We start from the raw sequence: 22,139 nt of genomic DNA on the forward strand, positions 1-22,139 counted from the left end.
TAGCGGGGACTCAATCCAGCTATTTATCGTTGAACGATTCAGTGGAGACATACACCCGCAAATCAGGTGGCAACAACAGTGATGAAATGGCATCCTCAAATTAATTCGAAATTTCAAATTTAAATACAAAAATATGCATTTTTTGTGATTGTTTAAAATGCCTTTTTATTTAGTTTTCTCTTCTTTGTAAGTTTATTCAGTAGTTATGTATAAGTTCTATAAATGTCGGATTTTCTCTATGTCGTGCTCTATGCCGTTACGATTATATGGTATAACTTTTCTTGTATGAATGCATATTATAAATGGATAATATATATAAATCGTGTTTAGTTTTTCGTTTTAGTGTTCAACATTGGGTTTCTCTTTCATGTGACTCAAATAGTTGTTGGCTTTATCGTATCTCAAAGTGTATAATGTATATAATGTATAGCATTTAGAATTTGATTTTAGGTTCTCAACAAGTTGCTAGTTATTAAGTACATAATATGTCAATGTCTATATCGTATTTGTATTACGCATTACGTGATTTGATTTTCAATTTGTTAAGTTTCTTGGTAATAAATAACCGCTGACGCGGCGCGGGCGCTTACAAAATCTAAAAGCCAATTACGAAATCGCGGAAACCTAAAATTAAAACACCATACCTCTTATTGCCCTTTAGCAGTACGATCGTAAAAGTTTCAACGAGATTCAATGGTTTTGCGACTTCGAAGAGCAGTGCAACTGCAAGTCTTTTTTATCAGCTATATTCATATCTTTTGCTTCAATAAAATAATCATATAGATGCGTATATCTGTTTACATACAATGTTTCCGTGTAGATACCAATCCGCAAAGTATAAATTATAATGATTAAGGTAGTGTAGGCTACGGCTCAGTAAAGTAATCAATAAATAAATTGCTCTAAGTCAACGTATGAGTTAAGGTAAGGTAGAAAGCTAAGCGAGAATTCGTCTTCATCCGTCCAGCTGCCTCTGGAGATTCCCAGTCCTGCGGTTTCCACTTGTAGCCAGGTCCTAGTTCTTTTGCGAATTAAGACTCCATTGTGCAAACTGCTCCTGCCATTGGCTATTCGCATTTGCCTGTGGAAACATAGAACGCTGCATTAAAATAAGTCATCGAAGCCATCTGAAATATTTTTAATCGTACTCAAGATAAGTAAGTCTTTGGCATGCAAGGCAATTGGAAAGTTGCAACCACTACACTAGCTACAGGATATATAGATATATAGTTGAATTATGTTTGGAATATCGAGTGCATGTACAGAGAGAAAAGATAAGTAAGGATAGACAACGGCAAGGAACAACATCTAGATCAACAGTGAGCAGGATTTCTTGGCGAAATCCTTTACCTTTTCATTCCACTCTTGGTTATACGATTGAGATTCGTCGAAATCTGAAATTGATCAAGGTTGCGGTGAGCATATGTATTATCTGTATCAAGGCTCAAATCAAAATCAGACAATTTATTCGAATCCTTTGAGTCAAGCAGCCAACGTGAATCAAATCTAGAGACTAACTAGGATGAGCTGACTGAGATTGCTATAGAGAGACGGTTGAGAGTGGTGCAGCAATGATGATGAGCTATGCAGTAGAACTATAGAAATAACTATAGATAGAGCCCCGACTTTAAGCTACCTGAGGTCTGAGGTGGAGTGGAAGTTCGTGAGTCGAGCGAGCTAAGATGGTCTACATACTGTAGAGGCAGTAGATTTTGCATATTTTACCTGATCGCAGAGTATATAACCTACGACGAACACTTTATAAATTCAGACTATACTTCATGATATAAGCGTGCATGATCAGCTGCAATTCATCGATTGTCTCACCGATCTCGTGCAGCGCCGGGAAGCCGGCCTGGTCATCGTCAATGAACAGCTCCGGGTGGTTGCGGTAGCCCAGGATGCGGTTCACCTGGGACAGCTCCTCGCCCTGCCCGAAGGTGTAATCAAAATGGTCCTCCTCCGGAATGCCAGTACCCAGTACGGGGTATCTGGTGTATGGATCCCCGAATGGAGCTGCAGCTCCCTCGCACTCGAGATCCTCGTCGGTGCGGAAGACCTCCTCGTACTCCCCGCACTCGCAATCGTTGCACTCGCACTGACTCGAGTCCTCGGACTCGCCACCCTCGATGTGTCGGAATTCTTAATCGGATTTTGTGGGCGATTTTGTTTGTTTTGGTTTGGTTTATTGGATGGGCAGGGTCCCCCGATTTAACATACAGAAGAAATGAGCGAAAATTATAAAGGGCAACTAACCAAACTGGGAGGAGCTCAATATTTCAATATTTGCAGCATTTTTTCTTATGCCGTCTATTGGGGTAATAATCTAAAATCAAACGGTTTGAAAAAACGAAGAAAACAAAACGGAAAATTGGTCGCTTTAGAGAAGTGGGAACCAGCAGGAGTTGGAGGAGCGATTCAGATCGGATCGATGCGGCCCGGGACAACTTACCCAGTGGCATGATGAAGCGAGCCTGCGGCAGGGAGCTCGCCGGCTGGGGACCCTGATGAGCCCTTCCCCGTCCTGGGAAATGGCCAGACCCAAAGACAATACGCACACCGAAAAAGAACACGGATAAGCACAGAGTGAAAACATTCCATTTGGAGCTGGGATTGTGTTTGGTTTGGTGGCTCTAGAAGCGGTGCTACTACGAAATCTACGTGCTGGTGCAGTGCAGACCACCATTCACGGGCAACTCTGGGAAAGCAGGAGCAGGAGCAGGAACAGCAGATGCAGATGCAGATGCAGATGCAAGATGCAATTGCAATTGCAGTTGCAGAGTTGGAAGCGTAAGCGGTTGGTAAGATGGGATCGAGTCCATCGATTTACCTGCGTTCAGGTCGCTGACCATGTGGGAAATGGCCGACGTTAGATGATCGGCAGCCTCATTGAGCTCCGCGTCGGGATTCAGATTCGGATTCTGACTCTGACTCTGATTCTGATTCGAAATCGGATTGAGGCTGGGAATGGCACTGACATTGGCAGTGGCAGTGGCAGTGGTGGTGCGCATTGGCGGTGGCGCTGCGAAGGCGAAGCGATCAAGAAACGAGTGTGTTTTTGGGCGTGAGAGCGTGTGTGTTTGGTTGGGTGTTTGGTCAGGTGATATTCGTTTGGGATATTTTTTGGGTTTTTGGGTGTGTGTTTTGCGTTTTGCCAGTGGCGGTGTTACCGCATTGTTGAGCGGAGTATACGATTAATATCTGTCTGAACCCAGGCCTAAACTTTCGCGTTAACCAATTTCACACAGGGGATTTCAGAATTTTGTCATGAACGAACCTAACCGAGAAGTAACCCAAGGGGCAGACCCGCCAATCCCTACTCACTTGCACTTCCGTTGGCGGCGAAGGCGCTGCGCATATCGCTGCTAATCTGGTTGAGCTGCTCCAGCTGACTCTGGCTGAATGGCCCATGGCCATGAGCCTGCTGCTGCTGTTGCTGTTGGAGGAGTTGCTGCTGGCTGGCTCTGACTCCTCCTGCCATCGGATGTTGCTGCATCTGCTGGGCGTGCAGTGCACTCATGGGGGAGGTGCCCAGGATACCAGCTCCGCCGGGCATTGGTGGGGATTTGCCGGAACGAGGACTCGAGTTGGGCGTGGAGCGAGGCGATGCTGTCTGCTGGTTCTTCAGCATTCGCATCAGTCCCTCCAGTTGCTCCATTAGCTGGCGTCGCGAATCCTGCAAGGCACCCAGGTGGCCCTCTAGTTCTCCTTTCCGCTGCCTTAGAGCACGCAGTTCATTGATTAGCGCCGGATTCTCTGGGGCCATCTGCTCCGTCTCCTGTTGACGCCTCAGGCGCGCTATCTCCCGCATTATCTCCTTGTTCTTCGACTCCAGTTGGGCAATTAGCTCGCGTTGGGCTCGCGAGTTATCTGTGCCAATCGGTGTGGCATTGTCGGGCAAGTTGGATGGCTGTCAATTGCATGGCAATGAAGAAAAGGACTTAAATACTTGATGGTATGGGCTCACTCACCGCTCGGTTTTCCTGGGCCAATCTGGCGGCATAGCGGGCAATCAGGCGGTACTCCTCGTCGTTGGCAGATGCGGCGGCCACGCGAGACATGGTGGTGCCAGCAGTGCCGCTGGCGCTGTCCAGACTGCGGCCTGTGGCCCGCGAGTCCAGCGTGCTGGAGCGATCGAAAAGGCCGTGCTGGCCCGGAAGACCCGGATGTGGGCCGTGGTGGCCATGTACGAGGCCCGAGGGGTCCGAGAAGCCGTTGTGCGAGGGCAGCGGCGAGGGCGGCACGATGTGCGACAGGTTGAGCGTCTTCTCCGGCTGGTCGGGGAAGCGGGGGAGCACCTGCACCGTCTTCTCGGGCACACAGCGGAAGCTCTTGCGCAGCGAGTGACCGATCTGTTTGCTGGGCGACTTGTAGCTCGAGTACTCCTTGACCTCGTGATCGTTCTGGTGGTTCAGCGATGTCTTGCCGTGCCAGAAGCACTCCTGACACAACTGGTAGGCGTGACACCGCTGACAGCGATAACGAAACCCGGTGAAGTTTTCCTTGTGGCAAACAGAGCAGACAGTCGGATGCACAATGGTCTCCACGGTGGCCAGCCGGTGCACCAGCGGCAGCCAGACGAGGCAGGACGGCCCCGGCTCGGACATCAGCGTGGCCATAAAGTCGTTCACCGTCACCTTGTTCTCGGCCGGGAAGATCTCCTCCTCGAGCCCCTCCTTGTAGTGGAATGTGGGCGACTCGTACACGGCCGCCGGCAGGGCCAGCACTTCGCGCAGGAACTCGCCCAGCTTCCAGGCCACCAGCTGTCCAGCGCCATCCGAGATCTGCGAGAATATGTCTGTCCAGGGGAAAGGGAGAAATCTTGTTTACTTGGAAACCACATGGTGTGTATTACTCACATCTTAGTTTGTCCACCAGTTTGCCAGAGCACATGGTGGCCAGGGCCACTTTGATGGAGAAAACGCGAATCTTGCCCGAGTTATCACTAGAGAAGATGAAAGTAGTTTGATATTTATAAGGTTTTTATGTATCGTGTTAAGTGCACGCACCTTGTGTACGCAGCCAAGAGCCAGTTGAGCAGCAGACCCGCCTTCGAGTCCACGGGCACCTGCTGAGCGGTGGGCAGGCGCTTGTTGAGGTTGTGGTAGAGGGAGGAGACCAGGGTTTCCAGCCTGGCCACGCTCACCTCGCTCTGCGGCTCCAGGGTGTTCAGCCCGTTCTCGCGGAAGGCCTCGATCACATTCCATATGTCCACCAAATGCAGATTTGTGGACTTCTGTATGTAGCGCAGCTTGGAGGCGGTGCGGTAGGAGGCGAATCGAATGGAGTCGAAGGTCTGCAGGCGCAGGTCCTGCAGTATGGCCACTCGCGGCTCCAGCTCCATTCCTGGCTACTATGCTGTACCGATTCGCCTGGAATTTAATTAAAGCATATGCATTATGATGAGCATAATCGTAAATAGTTATAGTTATGCAGTAGCTTTCAAGTGGGTGGGTAGGAGGATTAGGAGCAGACCACACCACCTCTGCCCCTGCAGAGGGATTCTCTGTCTGCGTGGGGAATCTATTCATTCCCCTTTTTGCATATTCCATTGTGTTTGTCGTCTGCCTCCGACAGACCGGTTGCCAGTGCACTGCGAAATTTACGTAATTCCGACTAAATATCCTGATTTTAGAATGTTTTTCCTCTCAATCATATAAGCTGATATATTTATATATATCCCAACTTGATCAAGATAATCATTTGGTCTTTAGTTTGCATTCAATTTGCATCAACAAATCAAGAGTAGACATTTCCTTAAGATAGTCATTGTACTGCAATTATCTTGTATAAACCATAAACCTATGATTCATTCAATCGATTTGCGACACTCCATCCTGATTCCAGAATTTTCGCCAGTGTGATGCCATTGTCTGGTGGCTGCTGGTGTGGGTGCCTCCTTGCTTCCTGCTCCCTGCTCCTGGCGGCAGTTGCCGGAAGAGGAAGTGAGCAATCGAGGGTGGCAGATGGCGAATCCCTCGCCGCTGATCCCGCCGCAGCTAGTTAGTGAAACAAAGCGAATTTAATAATCCGCCTACGCGCTAAAAGTTTTTGCTATCGCATAAACCGCTTTGCAAGTCCAATTAATCGAGGAGAATGCCACGCAGCTTCCCTTTCCACCGGCGGAGCATACTCATCATATCCTTGAAGCATAACTCCACGCTAGCAGGGTGTCGACAACTTCAGAAGTTGATGTCGCATCACGCTTCTCGTTCCCAAGTTTCCGCAATTGATTTTCCATCTTTCACGAGAGGGAGCGAAAAAATGTCCTTGGAAAAAAGACGAGCAGACGACTCTGAGTCATCGTACGAGAATAATCAGAGAACTTTTCTGTGTGGATCTGGTTTCCATTTCTGGCTCACAATGCCAGCATACATATGTCCCATCCTGTCCTGCCCGACTGCCCGCCTGCCATGTCCTTTCATCACCCAGAGCCGGCCAATTTAAACAAGCATTCTCATTTAAATGCCGCTTCCTTTTTCCTGCTGCCCTCTGTCAACTAAATGATAGTGTTATTACAAGCTGGGGAAAGTGCGGAGAGCCGGCAAGAGGGCGCCCAACTGAAATTCAATTTGAAACTGCAAACTGCGAATGGAACTGGAGCTGAGATGATGAAGTTGATGACGGGAATGGTCTGTACTGTGAGAAAATCTGTCGTAATTTATATTACAAGCACAGCTTCAATAAAAGATGCTCCAGAAAGTGGAGTTTGGAAATCATTTGAATATAGTATAGTAGAATAGCGAATTACATTTGGGTAGCACACTTTCAGACACTATTTTTCAGTGTTTTGAATATCCGCACGGACTTTAAAATCTTAAGACGTAGGTGGTAGACGTATCGTAATCCGGATGTTTGGGGATTGAGGATGATGAGTAACATGGCAGCGGCGTTCCTCTGGTCTCGCTCCCCCTCGACTTGGTCGCACGTAAATAGAGCAACGTCAGCCATTAGGACATGTATAAATATGCGCACACACCCGGCCACCCACACCCACACTCACTCCCACACTACACCCACATTCATACACTTGTCCTCGCACTAGCACACTCACAAATTCTTGGGGCACGAGGCGAATGCTCTGCAAACATTTGCGCTGGAAAGTATGCAACAAGACCTGGCTGAATAATTTCAGCTCGGCCAGGAGAAGTGGTGGGGGTGGATGTCCAGGGGCAGGATTGGCGGAACGGGGGACCAGGGATGTGGATGGGAATTCCGCATTGCCAGCGGCTGCTGCAGTTTGGATGCTGCCACTTGCCCCGAGCATTGACATCCTGCTGCTCCTCTTCGCATGAGCATCTGCCAAGTGGCCACCCACCGATTATACGCACACGGAAAGAAATTATAACCTCTCGAGAAACTACGCCATGATATAATTTAGATCTCAATGGGATCATGGGAGTTGGACATGCCTAGTTGCCTAAAAAGGATCTTTTGGCGCTGAGTACGTGTACCTATTGAAAACCAACCATGGGAAAGAATCGCTCTAAATGTTATTTTCAGTGGACAAAAAGGGGGCTAAGGAGGTTAAGGGGGCGTGCAGCCCTATTCGTGTCATTCAGATATCTCCGCACTAAGAATTCTCTTTTCGCCCGTGTCGACAGCATATTAAATTCCATTGCAAGTGCCATCCTAGTGCCAAACACCAGCTCGTTCTTTGGGGATTTGCCCAATTGCAACCGCAATTGCTGGCAGCTTTTGCTGTGGTCAGCCAGCAGAGCAGCTCAATGCCTTGTTTCACATATTTCAATTGTCTATTGTTTATATTTTTCCTGCCATTTGTTTAGAAGTTCCTCTCTAAATAACCATCCAGCTGGGCCAACTTTTCCAAACGGATCTTCTGCCTGTGGCACTTTTAGCGACAACTTTGCTCCGAACTTTAAGTTGAAATCATTAAACTCGGTCTTTATGCCAGAAGTTTGCACCTCATTACCGGCGAACTGCCTCAAATGGGAAATGGGTCGAACTGAATGATCCGGAAGGGGAAACGGAAATCCAGACAACATTTATTTTAGCTATAAAGTATTTAAAATGTTTGGCAGCAATCTATAAGGAAGCATTTTATAAGGAAGAAGTTTGGATGGAAAGCATTTCTTGGCAGCTAGATTATCTGGTTAGCACAGAAGTTTCCACATTGCTATTTACATGAAAAAGGAGCATTAAAATGGCCACAGCCGTAAAGCAACAAAAGAATAAATGCATTTAATTAGCATATCAGCAAGAGTGGATAAGTTTTCCCCATGCAGCGAGAACTTTAAATCAGCAGGCCAAATAGCCAGCCTTCCGACCATCCATCACCTGGCTGGGTGACCCCAGGTGAACCCAAAAAGAACTCCGGGGACAGCTAAGTCAGCCGGAGCCACGTTGATGCTCAATTTACTAACTGAGCTGAAAGAAAAAATGAAAAAGCAACAGGGAGCACGGACGGACGTGGAGCAGAGCGGAGAAACCGCATGGATGAAATATGAATAGCAACAAGGACGAGAACGAGGACGAGTACGAGTACGAGTACGATAGCGTGTCCAGGACCTGCATCAAAGTTTCCCCCTCTGCCACCTGCCACGTTTCCCCTTTGCTGTGCGCTTTTCCCGCAAAGCAGAAATTAAACAAGTTTCCAGCTGAAAGTCCTCCGTGTCCTGGGATTCCTCGCCGAGTCCCGTGAGCTCCCGTGAGTCCTGGGTGCTGCTGTTTTATGCCATTTGCGTGCCAGGGAAATCAAAGCCAAACAACTGGCTCCAGCGATGATAACTGGGCACATAATTTGCAATTCCAGATGGCGAGGGGTGGGATGGGATGGGGTGGTGAACAGGATTTATTCCGTGTTAATTCCGACTTTTCCGTTTGTGCAGCTACAGCAGGACAGGAGATTGCATGTCTGCCCGAATTGATCAGCACAAATCGCTGGACGAGGCAATAACCTTTTGTCCACGTCCGAGCCTCGAAAAATGTATCGCCAAAGGCAGAAGGCTGTAGGCAGTAGGCAATGGGTATAGGGCTGGCTGCGAACTACCAGGTAAGTTAATTGAAAAAATCGAGCCAACTGTGGATGTGCATATGCTCCATTTGGCATAATTGATGGGCCTGCCTGCAAAGGTAGTCCCATAACTGGGATGTGCTCATTTGTGCACGGTGAGAAATACTGTGCAGCGCACGTGGAAGTTGGCATCACATCTTAAGTGTTGAAACAACTACAACTATGGGTGAAACTATAAACTTTATGCGTTAGAATTCGATGGTTATTGCACACATTTCATGCTTCAAATCCTCGTTTGCTGCAGTAAATCCTATCAGCAGTAAAAGAGGTTGGAATACCAGATGATAATCAATTTGAAGAGATTTCTTTTTTCACCGTGCTGCAACCATCAAAGGCGAACGAAATTAGTCCATGAGTACAACAAAAGCTGGTCACAAGCCAGAAGGAACACCCGCTCCCGATGGAAGGAAGCGGTGTCCCAGTTAGACGAGGCAACTGTCATCAGCCTCGTCAGAATGCGCAGGCGAAGTAATTACGTGTACAGCTCGCAATGGGGGCAAGCAGGAAGGGAATGGTATGGTATATTAGTGGAGTGGAGAGGCAAGAATGTGGGGCGGTGGCAGGATCTGTGCCACTTACAACCCAGAACTTACAACGGGCGAGGGCGGGAGCGGGAGCGAAGTGCACATTCCACGGCAACACAAAGCGCCATTAGTTGTCGCCGCTCAAGGATTTCCAAAGGGATTGAGCCACCAAGGCACCAGGCAGTTGGATAAAGTGTATACCGAAGAGCTTAAGAAACGGAGCCATTCGCATCGTTTGAAGTTGGAGTGGCAGCTGACGCACTCTGCTGAGTTTACTGTGGCCATAATCCCCAGATCCCGAGGCTTTACCTGTCCGCTCTTTGTTCTCCCGGCCAACCACACCAGCCAGCCCAGCCAGCAGGTGGGCAAGAAAGTGCTGACAGCAATGCAGATGATGTGCCCCCCGGCCCGGATCGTGTTTTCCCACAGCCACCTGCCCAAGGTCATGGTGCAGATAAGGCGCTCTTGATTCACCTGGATGGAGGAAGGCTTGCATTGTCTGGCTTTGATTGCATTTAACTTAAAGTGTCAACGCGATGTGAAATATAAATAACCAGCTGAATCTGAGGCGATTATTCTCACAAGTATACAACAACATGATACGATTAGCTACTAATCCCAATATATACCGAAATAAGATATGTATGGTATTGTTTATAGTATCCTTAAGTAATTAATCCCATGTAAAACCAAAGGGAACCTTAACCAAGCTAAATGTTTAATCAATTTGCTCACTGCTTACTGCAACAATCGAGGCAAATGAGTTGCAGAAGCCGCACGACAAGCCGAAGGGTAAATTAGCATTCCACGGTATGAACTGCATTATTCATTATGCGGAATAGTAACCCCTGAGCGTTACGCACTGGTTGAGTGACCCGCACCTGCAGTCGCCACCCAGCGCCCACAGATTAATGAGCAGCTTCCACCCACGCTTACCAAGAAATTCCTAGCGAAATATGCAAATTCCCGGCTGAGCAATTCGCAACTGATTGCAGCAGTGCAAGTGGAGAACTCAAGCTGTCGACATACGAGTATTGACATATAGATTCCGAACTCGGGTGTGACAACCGTTTGAACACCAGACATGATCCATCGATGACAAGCCCCAGTATAATTAGCACAGATGAGCAAACGATTCGCAGTAAATATTTTCCACTTTATCACCCGAGTCACGCCCTATTTTTGGCGTCTGAACGTGCGCTTATTGCGCTTTGCAGCGGAAAATCGAGTGGGAAACAAAACCTAAGGTCGAAGAATCGCAACGAAAACGAGCATTTGGGAACCAAGCTACCAAGCAAACGTTCTAAATGCCCAGCTAATTGGCCAAGCGAGTCGAGAATCGGCAGACAGAATGTCGCTCCAAGTGGGCCAAAGTGTTTTGCACGAGGCCACTAAAAAGTGGGCGAACTTCGTGGGTGGTGTTATTTCCATTTTCGGCGGTGGTATGTTGTAACCCAATGTGGACTACCCACGCACTTGGAATGTCTTGCGAAATAAAGGACAGCCGCACAGAGACACTGAATTAGGCATTCGGTGTGGGCAGTTTTTCTCATTTCACGATCCATTTGCACTGTGTTCCACTATCTCGGAAGCGTTGATAACGATCTGCAAAGCAAACAGACCGTAGCCGATAAGATATATTCAGCTAAACCGAGCAAGTCTCGTCTGTGAGCTAAAGAATTGTGCAACTTGTACTGTTGCCTCTTTGGATATGTCAACGACAAAAGGCAAGTCAATCAACCGAAACTGCAATCGAATTGGGAGTGGAAATCGGAATTGGAAATCGAATCCCAGCCAAAGAGGGAAAGAGGCCAAGGGGGAACCGGCGACAAAGAAAGCCCCACAAATCAATGCGGACCAGGGCCAAAGTGGTCAGCAGTCGCCTCGCATATGAAAATCGTGGGTCAGTCTGCAAGTCCGCAAGTCCGCAAGTCTGCTGCCTTTCTCCGGGCTTTCCTCCCGCATTTTGCATAAATCTATAATGAGATTTGGAATGCAACTGTCACACATAATGGCATTGCCACGACGACCGACCATCTGACCAATCAATGCAGCTTAGGCAAATGTCACTGCGATGATATAAGCACGTTAGAAGTGCTCAAGGCAGGCTATTTCAAATATTTAATACTCAATTTAATCTTTAGTTACTTCGATTATTGTGCCCCTAATGACTGAAAGACCCACCTAAACTTAAATAAACAGTGCCATACAGAAATACACAGGCCATTTCAGCAAATGCTTTTCAAATATATTAAATAGGCGCAGCGCAGCGTAAACAATATTCGGATTATGCTCCTCATTCGCAAAGCGGAAGTTGGGTGCCCAAATGTTTATTGGCCATGATCACTGTTTACAAACAAAACACGCGCCATATGAAACTACGGCCATATATTAGCCCCCACCCCCACCTACACCCCCACCGCTGTCGATCAGTTGGCTCCATAGAATGCCGTACTTATGGCAGTCTAGTTGGCTTTTCGGCGTTTTATGGGAAATTGGGAAGCAGCTGGTGGAGGCGATTATCGAAATTGTACCGAATAGAGACGCTTGCTGGCCGCGCACAGTGAAGTCCAGAATGTGAGTAGTTGATATCGAATGCCCTCCAATTGATGGACCTCCGATATTAGCCAGAGATCATGTGCAGCTGCAGACGGTTCAATCCGTTCTACATCGGACCCTATCCGGAGCGTGCCTGCGGGGATTGTCCGTATGGCGAGTACTCGGGCTTCACCAGATGCGGATGGAGCGGCGGAAACGGTCCCTTTGGCACCACCTTCTGTGATTCCCGCTACGGTGGAGGAGGTGGAGGAAGGCGATGTGGAAGCGGAGGAGGATGTGGCGGATATGGAGGCGGAGGGAGAGGCAGAGGTGGTTGTGGGCCTTCGTGTGGTCCTCGTGGCGGCGGATCGTCCTGGTGTCCCGGCTTTTCCCCGTACTATCAGTCGCCGTGCGAAGCGGACAGCTGCATGATGTGCTCCAGTGGATTTGGCTGCTGTGGCCAATCCTGTCGCACATCCTGCTACTCCTGCTGCTGAGTGGTCGTTTCGTGGACTCTGGACTTCACTGTGTGCGGTTAATTGGTTTCTTGAGTTTTTTTGAGCAAAATTGATTGTAAAGCAGGAACAATTATGGTTAGCCCTTTGGGTTTATTATGGGTTGGGTCTTAAAATAACCAGATGCTTCACGCTCCAATCGCCAGCAAAAATCCCCTGTAATGGAATGCCCACACATGAGTGCCTCTTGGTTGTGGAACAAAGTTGTCGCCTGCGATATACATCCATACATCAAACGAGGGCACTGCGGGTGTGGAAATCCAGGCCAGAATCGGAGGGGAAAGGAGAGGAAAGGAGGTCGGCGCCGCTAAATGCGATTACAGCATAAACGATTAATTTTATTGCAGTTAGCCGGGACGCTTCTTCCATAAACTAATTAAAGCCCAGTGGACAGAGGACCGTGGACAATGGATACAGTCGCCGCTGACTTCAAAGAAAGGGTTAATTGTGCGCTACTGCCCCGCCCCACGGAATTCGCCCACTTTCATTCCGCTCTCTTGGTTTTTCATTCTTCCTTTGTCTTTTCCGCAGCTTTTTCCGCAGACAACTGGACAGTTTTCTTCGTCTTCTTCGTTTTCTAGGCCGAAATTACTCCATGGCTGGATTTGGTGGGCCCCCAAGTTCTTGTTCTGCTCCTCGCCACTTCTATGGCCATTGTTGTGGCGGCTGTCATGTTGTGGGTGGCCGCACTCGGCACTGTTTGTTTGTTTTCCATGCTGCGCTGGCTGTTTGTCGCTTTGCTCTTGTTTCCCTGCGTTATTTTTTCGTGTCACGCCTCATTTAGCTTTTCACAACATTTCCACATTTCCACCCACCCGCTCGACACATCGCACACACCACAGCACAGCACAGCACACCGCATCGCATCGCATCGCAAGTAGTCTCGGAAATATGTGGGGATCTGGAGCAGTGGTGCCTAGTCCTCTGCACTCTCGGCTCGTAGCACACATTGAAATTAACCGAAATAACCAGTGGGGTGTGTGTGGATGCGTGTGTGCAGTTTGTATCTGTGAACTAGATCGAGCCGTTCCGTCTTCAGATTGGAATGCCCCTCGTAATGAGCCGCAATATGTTCGAGTTAATTGCATCTGATCGAAGTTGCCGCGGGGAAATATCAACAGATAGGCAATAGTCACGGTAGGTTAGCCATTCCCAATATAAAACATATCAGCTTATGATAGATATAATAATTAATAATGAGTTAATGAAAGGCACCAATTTGCGCAAGCTTTTGAGAATAACTATAGTGAAACTACAGCTTAACTAGTTATAAGCTTTGAAACCCGAAGGTAATCGCAATTGATAATACAGCTTCAATAGAGTTGTCTAAGAGAGATGCAGAGAGTTTGACTATTGAGTTATCTATTGATCCATATATTATTATTAGCTATGAAAGCTTGCCTTACATTTCCACACCTCCCATCTCCGCTGATTTATGAAATCGTAAACTTAAAAGATCGTCTTAATGCCTATGAGTCGTAAAAACATGCCATTCAAAGCATCTTAAATTTGTCAAATTTCCAGCGCACTTTTCCAGTTGCGCTGCCATATGTATGGCTTCGATTTATTGCCGTGCTGAAAGCAATGCGCTTTATGTGGGATCGTGTTATATAGTGATTATGCCGATGGCAGTTAGTAGTATTACTAGTAGTATTTTAGTATTTAGTAGTATTACTATAGTATTATAGTATTTAGTAGTGTTATAGTATATAGTAGTATTACTAGTGTCATTATGAGTGGGTGCCTGGAAAGTGAAATTCGCTGATATCGCAAGAGCGTTCGATCCATTTCGTTTGCCGACTTGTAGGTGGGTGTTCGGAATGCCGAATGGCTTCGGGTTTGAGCTTCGCTTTGAACTTCGGCTTGGCGCACCTGCCCCGTGTGCTCGCCCTCTCACTCCCACTCCCACTCCCATTCCCCATCCCAAACCCAAACCCACTCCCGCTCGCAGCCCCCTCCCTGGTGGCCTCTCTTTCGCACCTTCGCGCTTGTTGGTGGGCCGGGTGAGCAGCCGCCGTTTTTCAAATGCTAAAATTGGCGATTAGTCAAAATGATGTCACCGAGTTATTTAGATTGTTTTTTTTTTGTTTTGTGATTATTTGTATGTATTTATTTCGCTTGACTTTGGCATTTTGGCGACATGCTGACCATAAATTCCGTATTATTGTTTTCCCCATCGATATCCCCGATTGCCAAAGGTGAGCTGCGAAATGAAATGCTCTGACCCGTGCATCCATCAAATAGCGTATTGTAAATACTGAGTGTGACTTTTCATTCGCACGGCGTTCAATTATTCGCTGAGCTAATCATTTCACCGATTGCCATATGGCGGTATGTGATCTAATCTCAATGATTAATTAAGAAATGCCGTTCAGTTTGATATGGAATTTTTTCAGCTATGTGAACTTGGGTGTCAACCAGAATTTCATTAACAAAGGGCAGAGATACTAGGTCTTCAAACTTATCTCGTGTAAAGATGTATGTATGTAAGCTTAAGAACATAATTGAATTAAACTCATAATTTCATGAACGACGGAGAATGGGGCGTGGCGTAACCAAAAAGACTTTGCAAACTGAATGCAAATAGTTTAACTACGGATTCTCACATCACAAAAACCACAAAATCCGCACTTTTCGCTCAGCCATCCACAAACATATTTAGTTGTAAACTAAATTCCAGGCGCAACCACAAACAGGCTTGGCCCAAAGGGGGGATCTTTTGGAAAGGGGGCGCCAGGGGGCCAGACGCTTTTTATGAATGAACACTTTGCGCTGCGTCGCCAACGCGTCACTCATCCGAGTTTTCCTATCGCGGAAATCTACTACGCATTTCAACGGGGTTAGGGGGTGGTTGGAAGGGCAATCTTAGCAACATTTTATTGGTATTGTTTATGCCCGGGAATTCGGTAATAGAATCCGCACAGTATTTGTTGTTTACCTTTTGTAATTAGCAACCTTTTAATGCGTCACTTTTTGTTGGGCTGCGCGGAGTTGCTGCTTCTTCTTGCTGCTCTTTCTCCTCCTTCTCCTATTTCTCCGCACTTATCGCGTTTTATTTTCACCTGCTGTTTACACACAATAAACGGTAAACGGAGTTGCAAAACTCGCGTTAGCGAACGAGAGAGCGATATTGCGGAGAGATAAAGAGCGAAGATGCTGCGCCCTTTTGGCCTTTGGTAAAAAATATGGTAACAGGAAAACTTCTTTTTTCGGGCTACGCTTATGGGCTCAAAACACATACACACCGATGGCACAAACGCACACACACACACGCGCGCCCACAGGAATTGAAGCCTGGCTTTAAACCGCAATTGATGCTGAACTTTTTTCTGGCTTGCCAACGGTAAATACGCCGCGCAACTCGCGATTAACTCCGTGCGAATATCTTATCAACGGATTTTGTTTACCCAAAAACCACTTTCAACATTGCGCCGCGACACTGCTTCGACACCCACAAGCCAGCAACAACAAAAACGTCGCACAGTGTTACCAGACGGTGGAGGGTCCCAATTTAATTCGTACTAAAATATACCACAATTCCAACGAGCTTCTAATTTGAAATGGCAGTCATTGAATCGCACACAGATTAACAATAAATAGCATTGTTTAACCTAATTTCGCATAGATTTGCAATTGCAATATGATATTAAGGGATATATGTTTAACATATACAAAACTTTAAATGACAGTAAAAACTGCTTCAATCAAGGTGGCAACAGCTACTGGTTAGATTCTGTGCTTAACAGTGCGGTGTGTGTCTTCGCTAACTACTGTAAAAATTCGACAAAAATACGTTGCTTTTAACTAAACGAAACCCAATAAGAAAATAAAAATCGCTATTAAAGCCATTCCAAATTTAAAACCAAACAGAACATGAAAAATAGCTTACATTTTAAAATTTCTTTAAGTTTGGTTATACTTATTTAAATTTATTTTTAAGCCGAGAACTTTGCAGGAAACTACATCTAGATGGCAGCAAACTCCATTTAAAGCATTCAAATTTCACAGCTCTACTTGTGTTTTTAACTGCATATAATAAGTGCTTAAGTTCTATTCCGCTTTTTCATGTGCTGTGGACTCCGATTCCGCCTTGGTTTGGCGTTCCTTTCGAGCTCGCTCCTTGAGCTGCGCTGTTTTTAGGGTCACCATCAGCTGCGTGGAGTTGTAGAGCCAAGTGCCCTGCAAAAAAGAAGAGATAACTACACATTTCCCGCAGTGAACGAAACACTTTTTCTTACAATCAACAGCATACAGTTTAGCAAAATGGGAATTGAGAAAACTGTCGAGATAAACAGGCCGTTGCTATCGAAGTATTGTTGTCTGGAGAAGGAACTCCAGTTCTGGGCTGCGAACTCATTAATGCTCTCGGTGAAGTAAACCGCCAGCACTGAAGAAGATAAAACACAGGCAAAAATCAGAGCCATTTATCGGGAAATCAACGAAGCCGCAAAGTCCACGTACACAGTACTAGAAAGAGGAAAACCTGGAAGTTGGAGTTGTTCCGGCTGAGAAGCGCAGTTGTGGTGGTCAGGATATGCGCCAAAACAAGGCCAATAAGCCACGGATCCTTCCAATCGATCTGCAACATAGAGGCAACATGCCGGATTCTTTTCTTAACTGAACAAGTAAGTGTCTCACGCTCAGCAGAAATGTCCAATAGCCATTGACCTCGTTGACCTCAATTTGCCCAGGGTGCATTGCGCAGATGTTTGTGAATATAGATGTGTTATCTACAAATGGCTTATTTCACGAAATATTCGAAAGCCGAGTCAAAACAAATATAAATAGCCATTCGCAGCGAGCAGCTGTCGTTCACATGGCAACTCCCTTAGGCGGCCTATGCACGTTCAGGCCTATTCAATTTTGTCTGGATCTGGTAGCTCTTTATGCGGCAATAAACAAACTTTTTTAATAGCTATAAACACATTAATATAAGTATAACACTGTCTATAAATTCTTTTAGTATGTATTACTGAACATAAGCTCATAAATCTGAAATAAATTCAATTCAAATATTTCTGCAGCCTCATTCTCACCCCTTGATGGCTTAATTGTCGTGCAGAATCGCCTGCCCGTCATGCAGTCTGAACGTGTCGATAACGCTTTCACTGACTCAGTTGACAACATTAACAAATCCGAAAAATATCACAAAGAATTCGTTGAAAAACAGTCAAAATTGTAGTTTTTAGGGCGAATCCCATCTATCCGGGTTATTTAGTCGAACGGGCAACGTGTGAGCAAGTAAGCGAAGCTAAAGCCGAGCAGGGTAATCTGAAAAAACGGGCGCCTTAGATGTGGCACGGGCCACCGACCCTTCCGTGCACCACATTCGTCTAGGACTCTGATCTGAAGCGCTGGTGGCGGGGGCGCAGCTTCTGGCCGGGATCGGGCAGGGATCGAGGCGTACTCGAGACCCGTCGAAAGGTCACAGACAATTCGTAACGACGACACGTAACGGAGCGCGGCTCAAGGACACGCGGCTCAGACTCCTCGCTCAGAGTCGCAGGCAGCGAAAAAGCCGCTGTGTTCGGGCGCTAGGCAAGCCCACGCCTCCGCCCATCGGCATCTGGAAGATCCACTCGGCTCTGTGGTCCACAAGCCTTCGTGCCGCCCACGTCCACGCCCACGCCAAGCGAGTGCAACGCGAAATGGCCGTTAAGCAGAACAACAGCGAGGCGGGAGACGCCTCGGATAATGCCGGAGGAGCTGGCAACGGCATCCCGCCCAACACCAAACCAATGTCCTCTAACGGACTTAAGAACGCCGAAGAGAACGGAGGACCTAAGGGCATGGACACGGGATCGCCCGCTGGCGAGAGCCTGAACTCCAACCGACCGGGCAAGCGGGACATCAAGGCCCTGCTGGCATACCTCCAAAGCATCGATATGCCGGAGCAAGGTCACAATGTGATGGCCATCTGCGAGAGGGTGATCGTGGACTTGGCCCGTCTGCAAATCCCACGAGGAGCATCCTGTCCACGCCTAAAGGAAGACGTGTGCCAAGTCGGCGCCTTTTTGGCCACGCGCAACGAGAAGTTCCACCAAATGTTCTACCTGCGTGTCGTCTACGAGCTGATCACCAAGTCCCCGTTCGAGCCACCACCCTCGTGTGCCGTGGCCATTGTGTTCCAGCTGTTCGACTCCACGCAGATCCTGGAGGCTGTACACTCGCTGCTGGAACAGAATGTGCAGGACTCGAGCATTCGGAAGACGGTCAACCTGCTGTGCGATTGGATCACGTACTGCACCTTCTGCAGCACTCTTAACCTGTGGGTGCTGGCGCTTCTCAAGGGTCTGCGGGATCAGGGCAAAATGGCGCTGCTTGACGAGATTGCGCTGGACAACATCGAGAAGCTGTTTCACGTGATGATCTTCCCGGCGCTGAGACAAAAGGCCGCTCCAGTTGTGTTTCACATGCTGTCGACGATTAATCAGACGCCCGAGGTTTTTCACAAAGTAAAGTCCGCTCAAATAGAAGCTTTAAGTTTTTTATTGACATTTGGATGTTACTCTTTTAGATCTTGCCAAGGATCCCCCGAGTCCTGCAGTATGTGAAGAATCAGTCGGCCACCATGGACGAGATTGGCCTGGAAACCAAGAAATGTCTGCAGCAGCTGGTCGACCTCACCAGCGCCCTAATGCTACGCTTCTACGATCAAGATGAGCTCTATGTCGCCGCAAAGAAGGCCCTGCAGACCTATGAGCCCTCTCCGAATTGCGTGGCTCTGGCGCGAGCAATGCACGAGAATGCCCAGCCGTGGGGTCGGCGAAATGCGAGGGTCGGACTCGTTAACCTGGGCAATACCTGCTACATGAATAGCGTACTTCAGGCGCTAGCCATGACCAGCGAGTAAGTGCAGGCTAAATTGAGATCATTGATTTTTTTTGAATTTATTAAAACCTCCGTTTTGCTTTGCATTTACCTCTTATCTTATGATAAATACTCGGCTCCGTATTGTAGGCGCCTTTTGTTTACAAGTTCACTGTTTATAAACTGGTTTTAAATGTCAATTTCGCTTAACGAAAATGATCAGCAAGGCCTTTCATGGGCTTTATTTATATTTCTACAACTGCAGAAAAACTAAGTACACCCCTTTTCCTTTTGCAGTTTTAGCAGGCAAATCCTGCTCATCGAGTGCAATTCAGTGCTGCTAATGAAAGTGCAGCAGCAGATAGCCCTGATGCACCACTCGCTGCGCTACGAACTGACGCCTTCGCGAGTGTTGAACGCCACCCGACCGCCTGGTTTTACGCCCGGCCTTCAACAGGACAGCTCCGAGTTCCTAGGATATCTGCTCGACCTACTGCACGAGCACGAGATCAACAGCTCCTCAGCCACTGCTCACACGGTTGGTCCTCCGAAGACCAGCAAGGAAGTGGACGACGTGCCCGCACTGCTGAGTGAGGATATATTGACAAGCGGCGTAATTCCGTATAACAGCAAGGATCACGAGCTCAGCAGTAGCAGCAGTGACAATTGTCATCACAAGCCCACGCCGACACCTCCCGCGACTCCCACCAAAGGCACAAACGGCTTACAGCAGCAGGGCCAGCAGGTGACCCAAGGAAAGCCACCATCTACCATCGACAAGACGTTCGCTGGCAAGCTTTCCACTACGTACCGATGTCTGAGCTGCGGCTGGGAGAGCCGGAACGAGGACAGCTTCCGCGAACTGCAGCTGTCTTTTCCCGATGATAAGGAAGACTGTGGAGCCACGAACTACTCGGTGCAGGATCTGATCGAGTACTACTGCTCGCCTGAGAAGCTGGACGGTGACAATCAATACTTCTGTCCCCAATGCAAGAAGCTTTGCGATGCGGAACGGCACATCGGGGTCACCCAGGCGCCCAGAAACCTAATTCTCACGCTTAAACAGTTCAAGTACGATCAGAAGTACCACTTCCGCACCAAGCTCATGCACAAGGTGTTCCACGATGAGAGCGTTAGTATTGCAGTGAATTTACTTGTAATATGTTTAGCTAACCATTTCGCACCCTAGGTTACAGTAAAAATGTCTGCAACGGATTCGCTGCAGGAGATGTCTACTGTGCACTATGATCTGTATGCCGGTGTCGTGCACGCCGGCTACAGCATGGATTCCGGCCACTACTTTACGTTCGCGGCGGATCAAGCTAAGAATTGGTACAAGTTCAACGATAACGTGGTTACCCACTCGAAGCCGGAGGAGATGCACAATCTCACTTCGCCCAACACGCCCTACATCCTGTTCTACAAGATGTGCGGCCACTCCAATGAGTCTAATACAGCTGCGGCCAGCTGCAGCACGAGCATGGGAGCGGGCTCGAATGACAAGGTAGTCTCGGTGCCGCTGTCGCCGCCTCTAACGTTGGAGGAATTGCCGCGGCGACTGCGCGACTTCGTAAGAAAGGACAACCATGTCTACAACGAAGAGTTAAAGATGCAGCGCTTTAAGCGTGGCAGCAGCGGCCACGGAAATGGGTTTGTCAGCCGGCACACCTTTGATGGTGATGGTGACGAGGACGATAAGGCGCCGCCGCCGCCCGGAGGATGTGGAGGCAATGGACTGGGCATGAACATCAACCGCTTCGTCTTTTGAGAACGCGGCAGCGAGGCTAGCGAGCACTCCGGAGGCCACTAGAACATATACTTGTCTACTTTATGAAACACGCGCATACTAATCGAAATGTTACATATATATATAGCCAGTTCATAACCAATCGAGATATATACGGCTACGTATATCGAAGTGTATGAGAATCGCTGGCCGCTGCGCTTACCGATCGCTTGTTCGCTACCTCTTTCCGTTGTTGTCCATGTTTTCTAAATTGTTTCCTTGTTTCCTACTTGATCCTTCGGTCCTTTAACCCAAAAATCATTATACTCATCCACTCATACAAACGCAAACTATCAATGTATTTCCATTTACAAAATTGTTATAATTTTTTTGTTTTTGTTAACACAAACCTAGTTGTAGAACGTGCATATATGCGAACACATACATACATAATTATAAAGATTAAAAACATCTGAATTAGCCAGAAATAAGAGCGATATACTCGAAACCGAAGACCACTAACTTCCAAAACACTAAATCAGAAATGTATGCACCCTAGTTTTTAACTCGCAGCTCGTAGTAAAAACATATCTCGAGTTGCAATCGCACTAGCAAGAAGCTACAAAATAAGATCGTCGCGGCATTGACTTGTATAAACAGTTGGCGATAGCGAGATCGAAATCGGGCTATAATCCTCGGATCGTATTATTAGTTTCACTGTTAATTTTTGCAAATTTCAAAAAATTTGCTAATGTGCGACACGAATTTGTAATTGATATATAAATGTATCTCTTTGGATCTGGTGAGCAGAGGTTGCGATGATTTTTGAATGTTATTGCAATTAAATTGGAATAATTTCAAGAAAATTTGTATATGGTGTATGTCTATTGATAACCAAAATCTATACTATGCTATGCTATAAGTGTATCAATAAAGAACAGAACAAGCCCAAAAAAAGTTTAACTACTAGAATGTGATGAACGGGTGTCAGC

General features: G+C 47.3%; 4 protein-coding genes across 8 annotated transcripts; 2 read left to right on the top strand and 2 right to left on the bottom strand.

Moving 5' to 3' along the window:
• Nucleotides 1–168: 168 nt before the first annotated feature.
• LOC122613607 (dystrobrevin beta) lies at nucleotides 169–16,080 on the bottom strand. Of its 3 annotated transcripts, XM_043787847.1 has the most exons (8): nucleotides 15,550–16,080; nucleotides 5,010–5,372; nucleotides 4,860–4,945; nucleotides 3,972–4,798; nucleotides 3,325–3,910; nucleotides 2,831–3,022; nucleotides 2,453–2,524; nucleotides 1,451–2,142 (listed from the first exon to the last, which is right to left on the bottom strand). In XM_043787847.1, the coding sequence occupies exons 2-8, from the start codon at nucleotides 5,342–5,344 to the stop codon at nucleotides 1,760–1,762; spliced, it is 2,481 nt and encodes an 826-aa protein (XP_043643782.1). In that variant the 5' UTR covers nucleotides 5,345–5,372; nucleotides 15,550–16,080; the 3' UTR covers nucleotides 1,451–1,759. The 3 variants fall into 3 exon arrangements, with proteins under 3 accessions (XP_043643780.1, XP_043643781.1, XP_043643782.1); XM_043787845.1 differs by lacking the exons at nucleotides 1,451–2,142; nucleotides 2,453–2,524; nucleotides 2,831–3,022 and adding exons at nucleotides 169–1,081; nucleotides 1,351–1,394; XM_043787846.1 differs by lacking the exons at nucleotides 1,451–2,142; nucleotides 2,453–2,524; nucleotides 2,831–3,022 and adding an exon at nucleotides 169–1,081.
• LOC122613608 (loricrin) lies at nucleotides 12,000–12,681 on the top strand. Of its 3 annotated transcripts, none has more exons than XM_043787849.1 (2): nucleotides 12,000–12,135; nucleotides 12,186–12,681. In XM_043787849.1, the coding sequence occupies exon 2, from the start codon at nucleotides 12,195–12,197 to the stop codon at nucleotides 12,591–12,593; it is 399 nt and encodes a 132-aa protein (XP_043643784.1). In that variant the 5' UTR covers nucleotides 12,000–12,135; nucleotides 12,186–12,194; the 3' UTR covers nucleotides 12,594–12,681. The 3 variants fall into 3 exon arrangements, with proteins under 3 accessions (XP_043643784.1, XP_043643783.1, XP_043643785.1); XM_043787848.1 differs by having other exon boundaries at nucleotides 12,001–12,135; nucleotides 12,203–12,681; XM_043787850.1 differs by having other exon boundaries at nucleotides 12,027–12,135; nucleotides 12,190–12,681.
• A 429-nt stretch (nucleotides 16,081–16,509) lies between the features above and the next one.
• Nucleotides 16,510–17,563, bottom strand: LOC122613773 (transmembrane protein 18). Its single transcript, XM_043788147.1, has 4 exons — nucleotides 17,250–17,563; nucleotides 17,073–17,190; nucleotides 16,850–16,998; nucleotides 16,510–16,790 (listed from the first exon to the last, which is right to left on the bottom strand). The coding sequence occupies exons 1-4, from the start codon at nucleotides 17,307–17,309 to the stop codon at nucleotides 16,662–16,664; spliced, it is 456 nt and encodes a 151-aa protein (XP_043644082.1). The 5' UTR covers nucleotides 17,310–17,563; the 3' UTR covers nucleotides 16,510–16,661.
• A 136-nt stretch (nucleotides 17,564–17,699) lies between these two features.
• On the top strand, nucleotides 17,700–22,071 carry LOC122613772 (ubiquitin carboxyl-terminal hydrolase 35). Its single transcript, XM_043788146.1, has 4 exons — nucleotides 17,700–19,066; nucleotides 19,129–19,460; nucleotides 19,719–20,553; nucleotides 20,611–22,071. The coding sequence occupies exons 1-4, from the start codon at nucleotides 18,260–18,262 to the stop codon at nucleotides 21,187–21,189; spliced, it is 2,553 nt and encodes an 850-aa protein (XP_043644081.1). The 5' UTR covers nucleotides 17,700–18,259; the 3' UTR covers nucleotides 21,190–22,071.
• The last annotated feature ends 68 nt before the right edge of the window (nucleotides 22,072–22,139 follow it).

This window comes from Drosophila teissieri, chromosome 2R (assembly GCF_016746235.2).
Source record: "Drosophila teissieri strain GT53w chromosome 2R, Prin_Dtei_1.1, whole genome shotgun sequence".
NCBI lineage: Eukaryota > Metazoa > Arthropoda > Insecta > Diptera > Drosophilidae > Drosophila > Drosophila teissieri.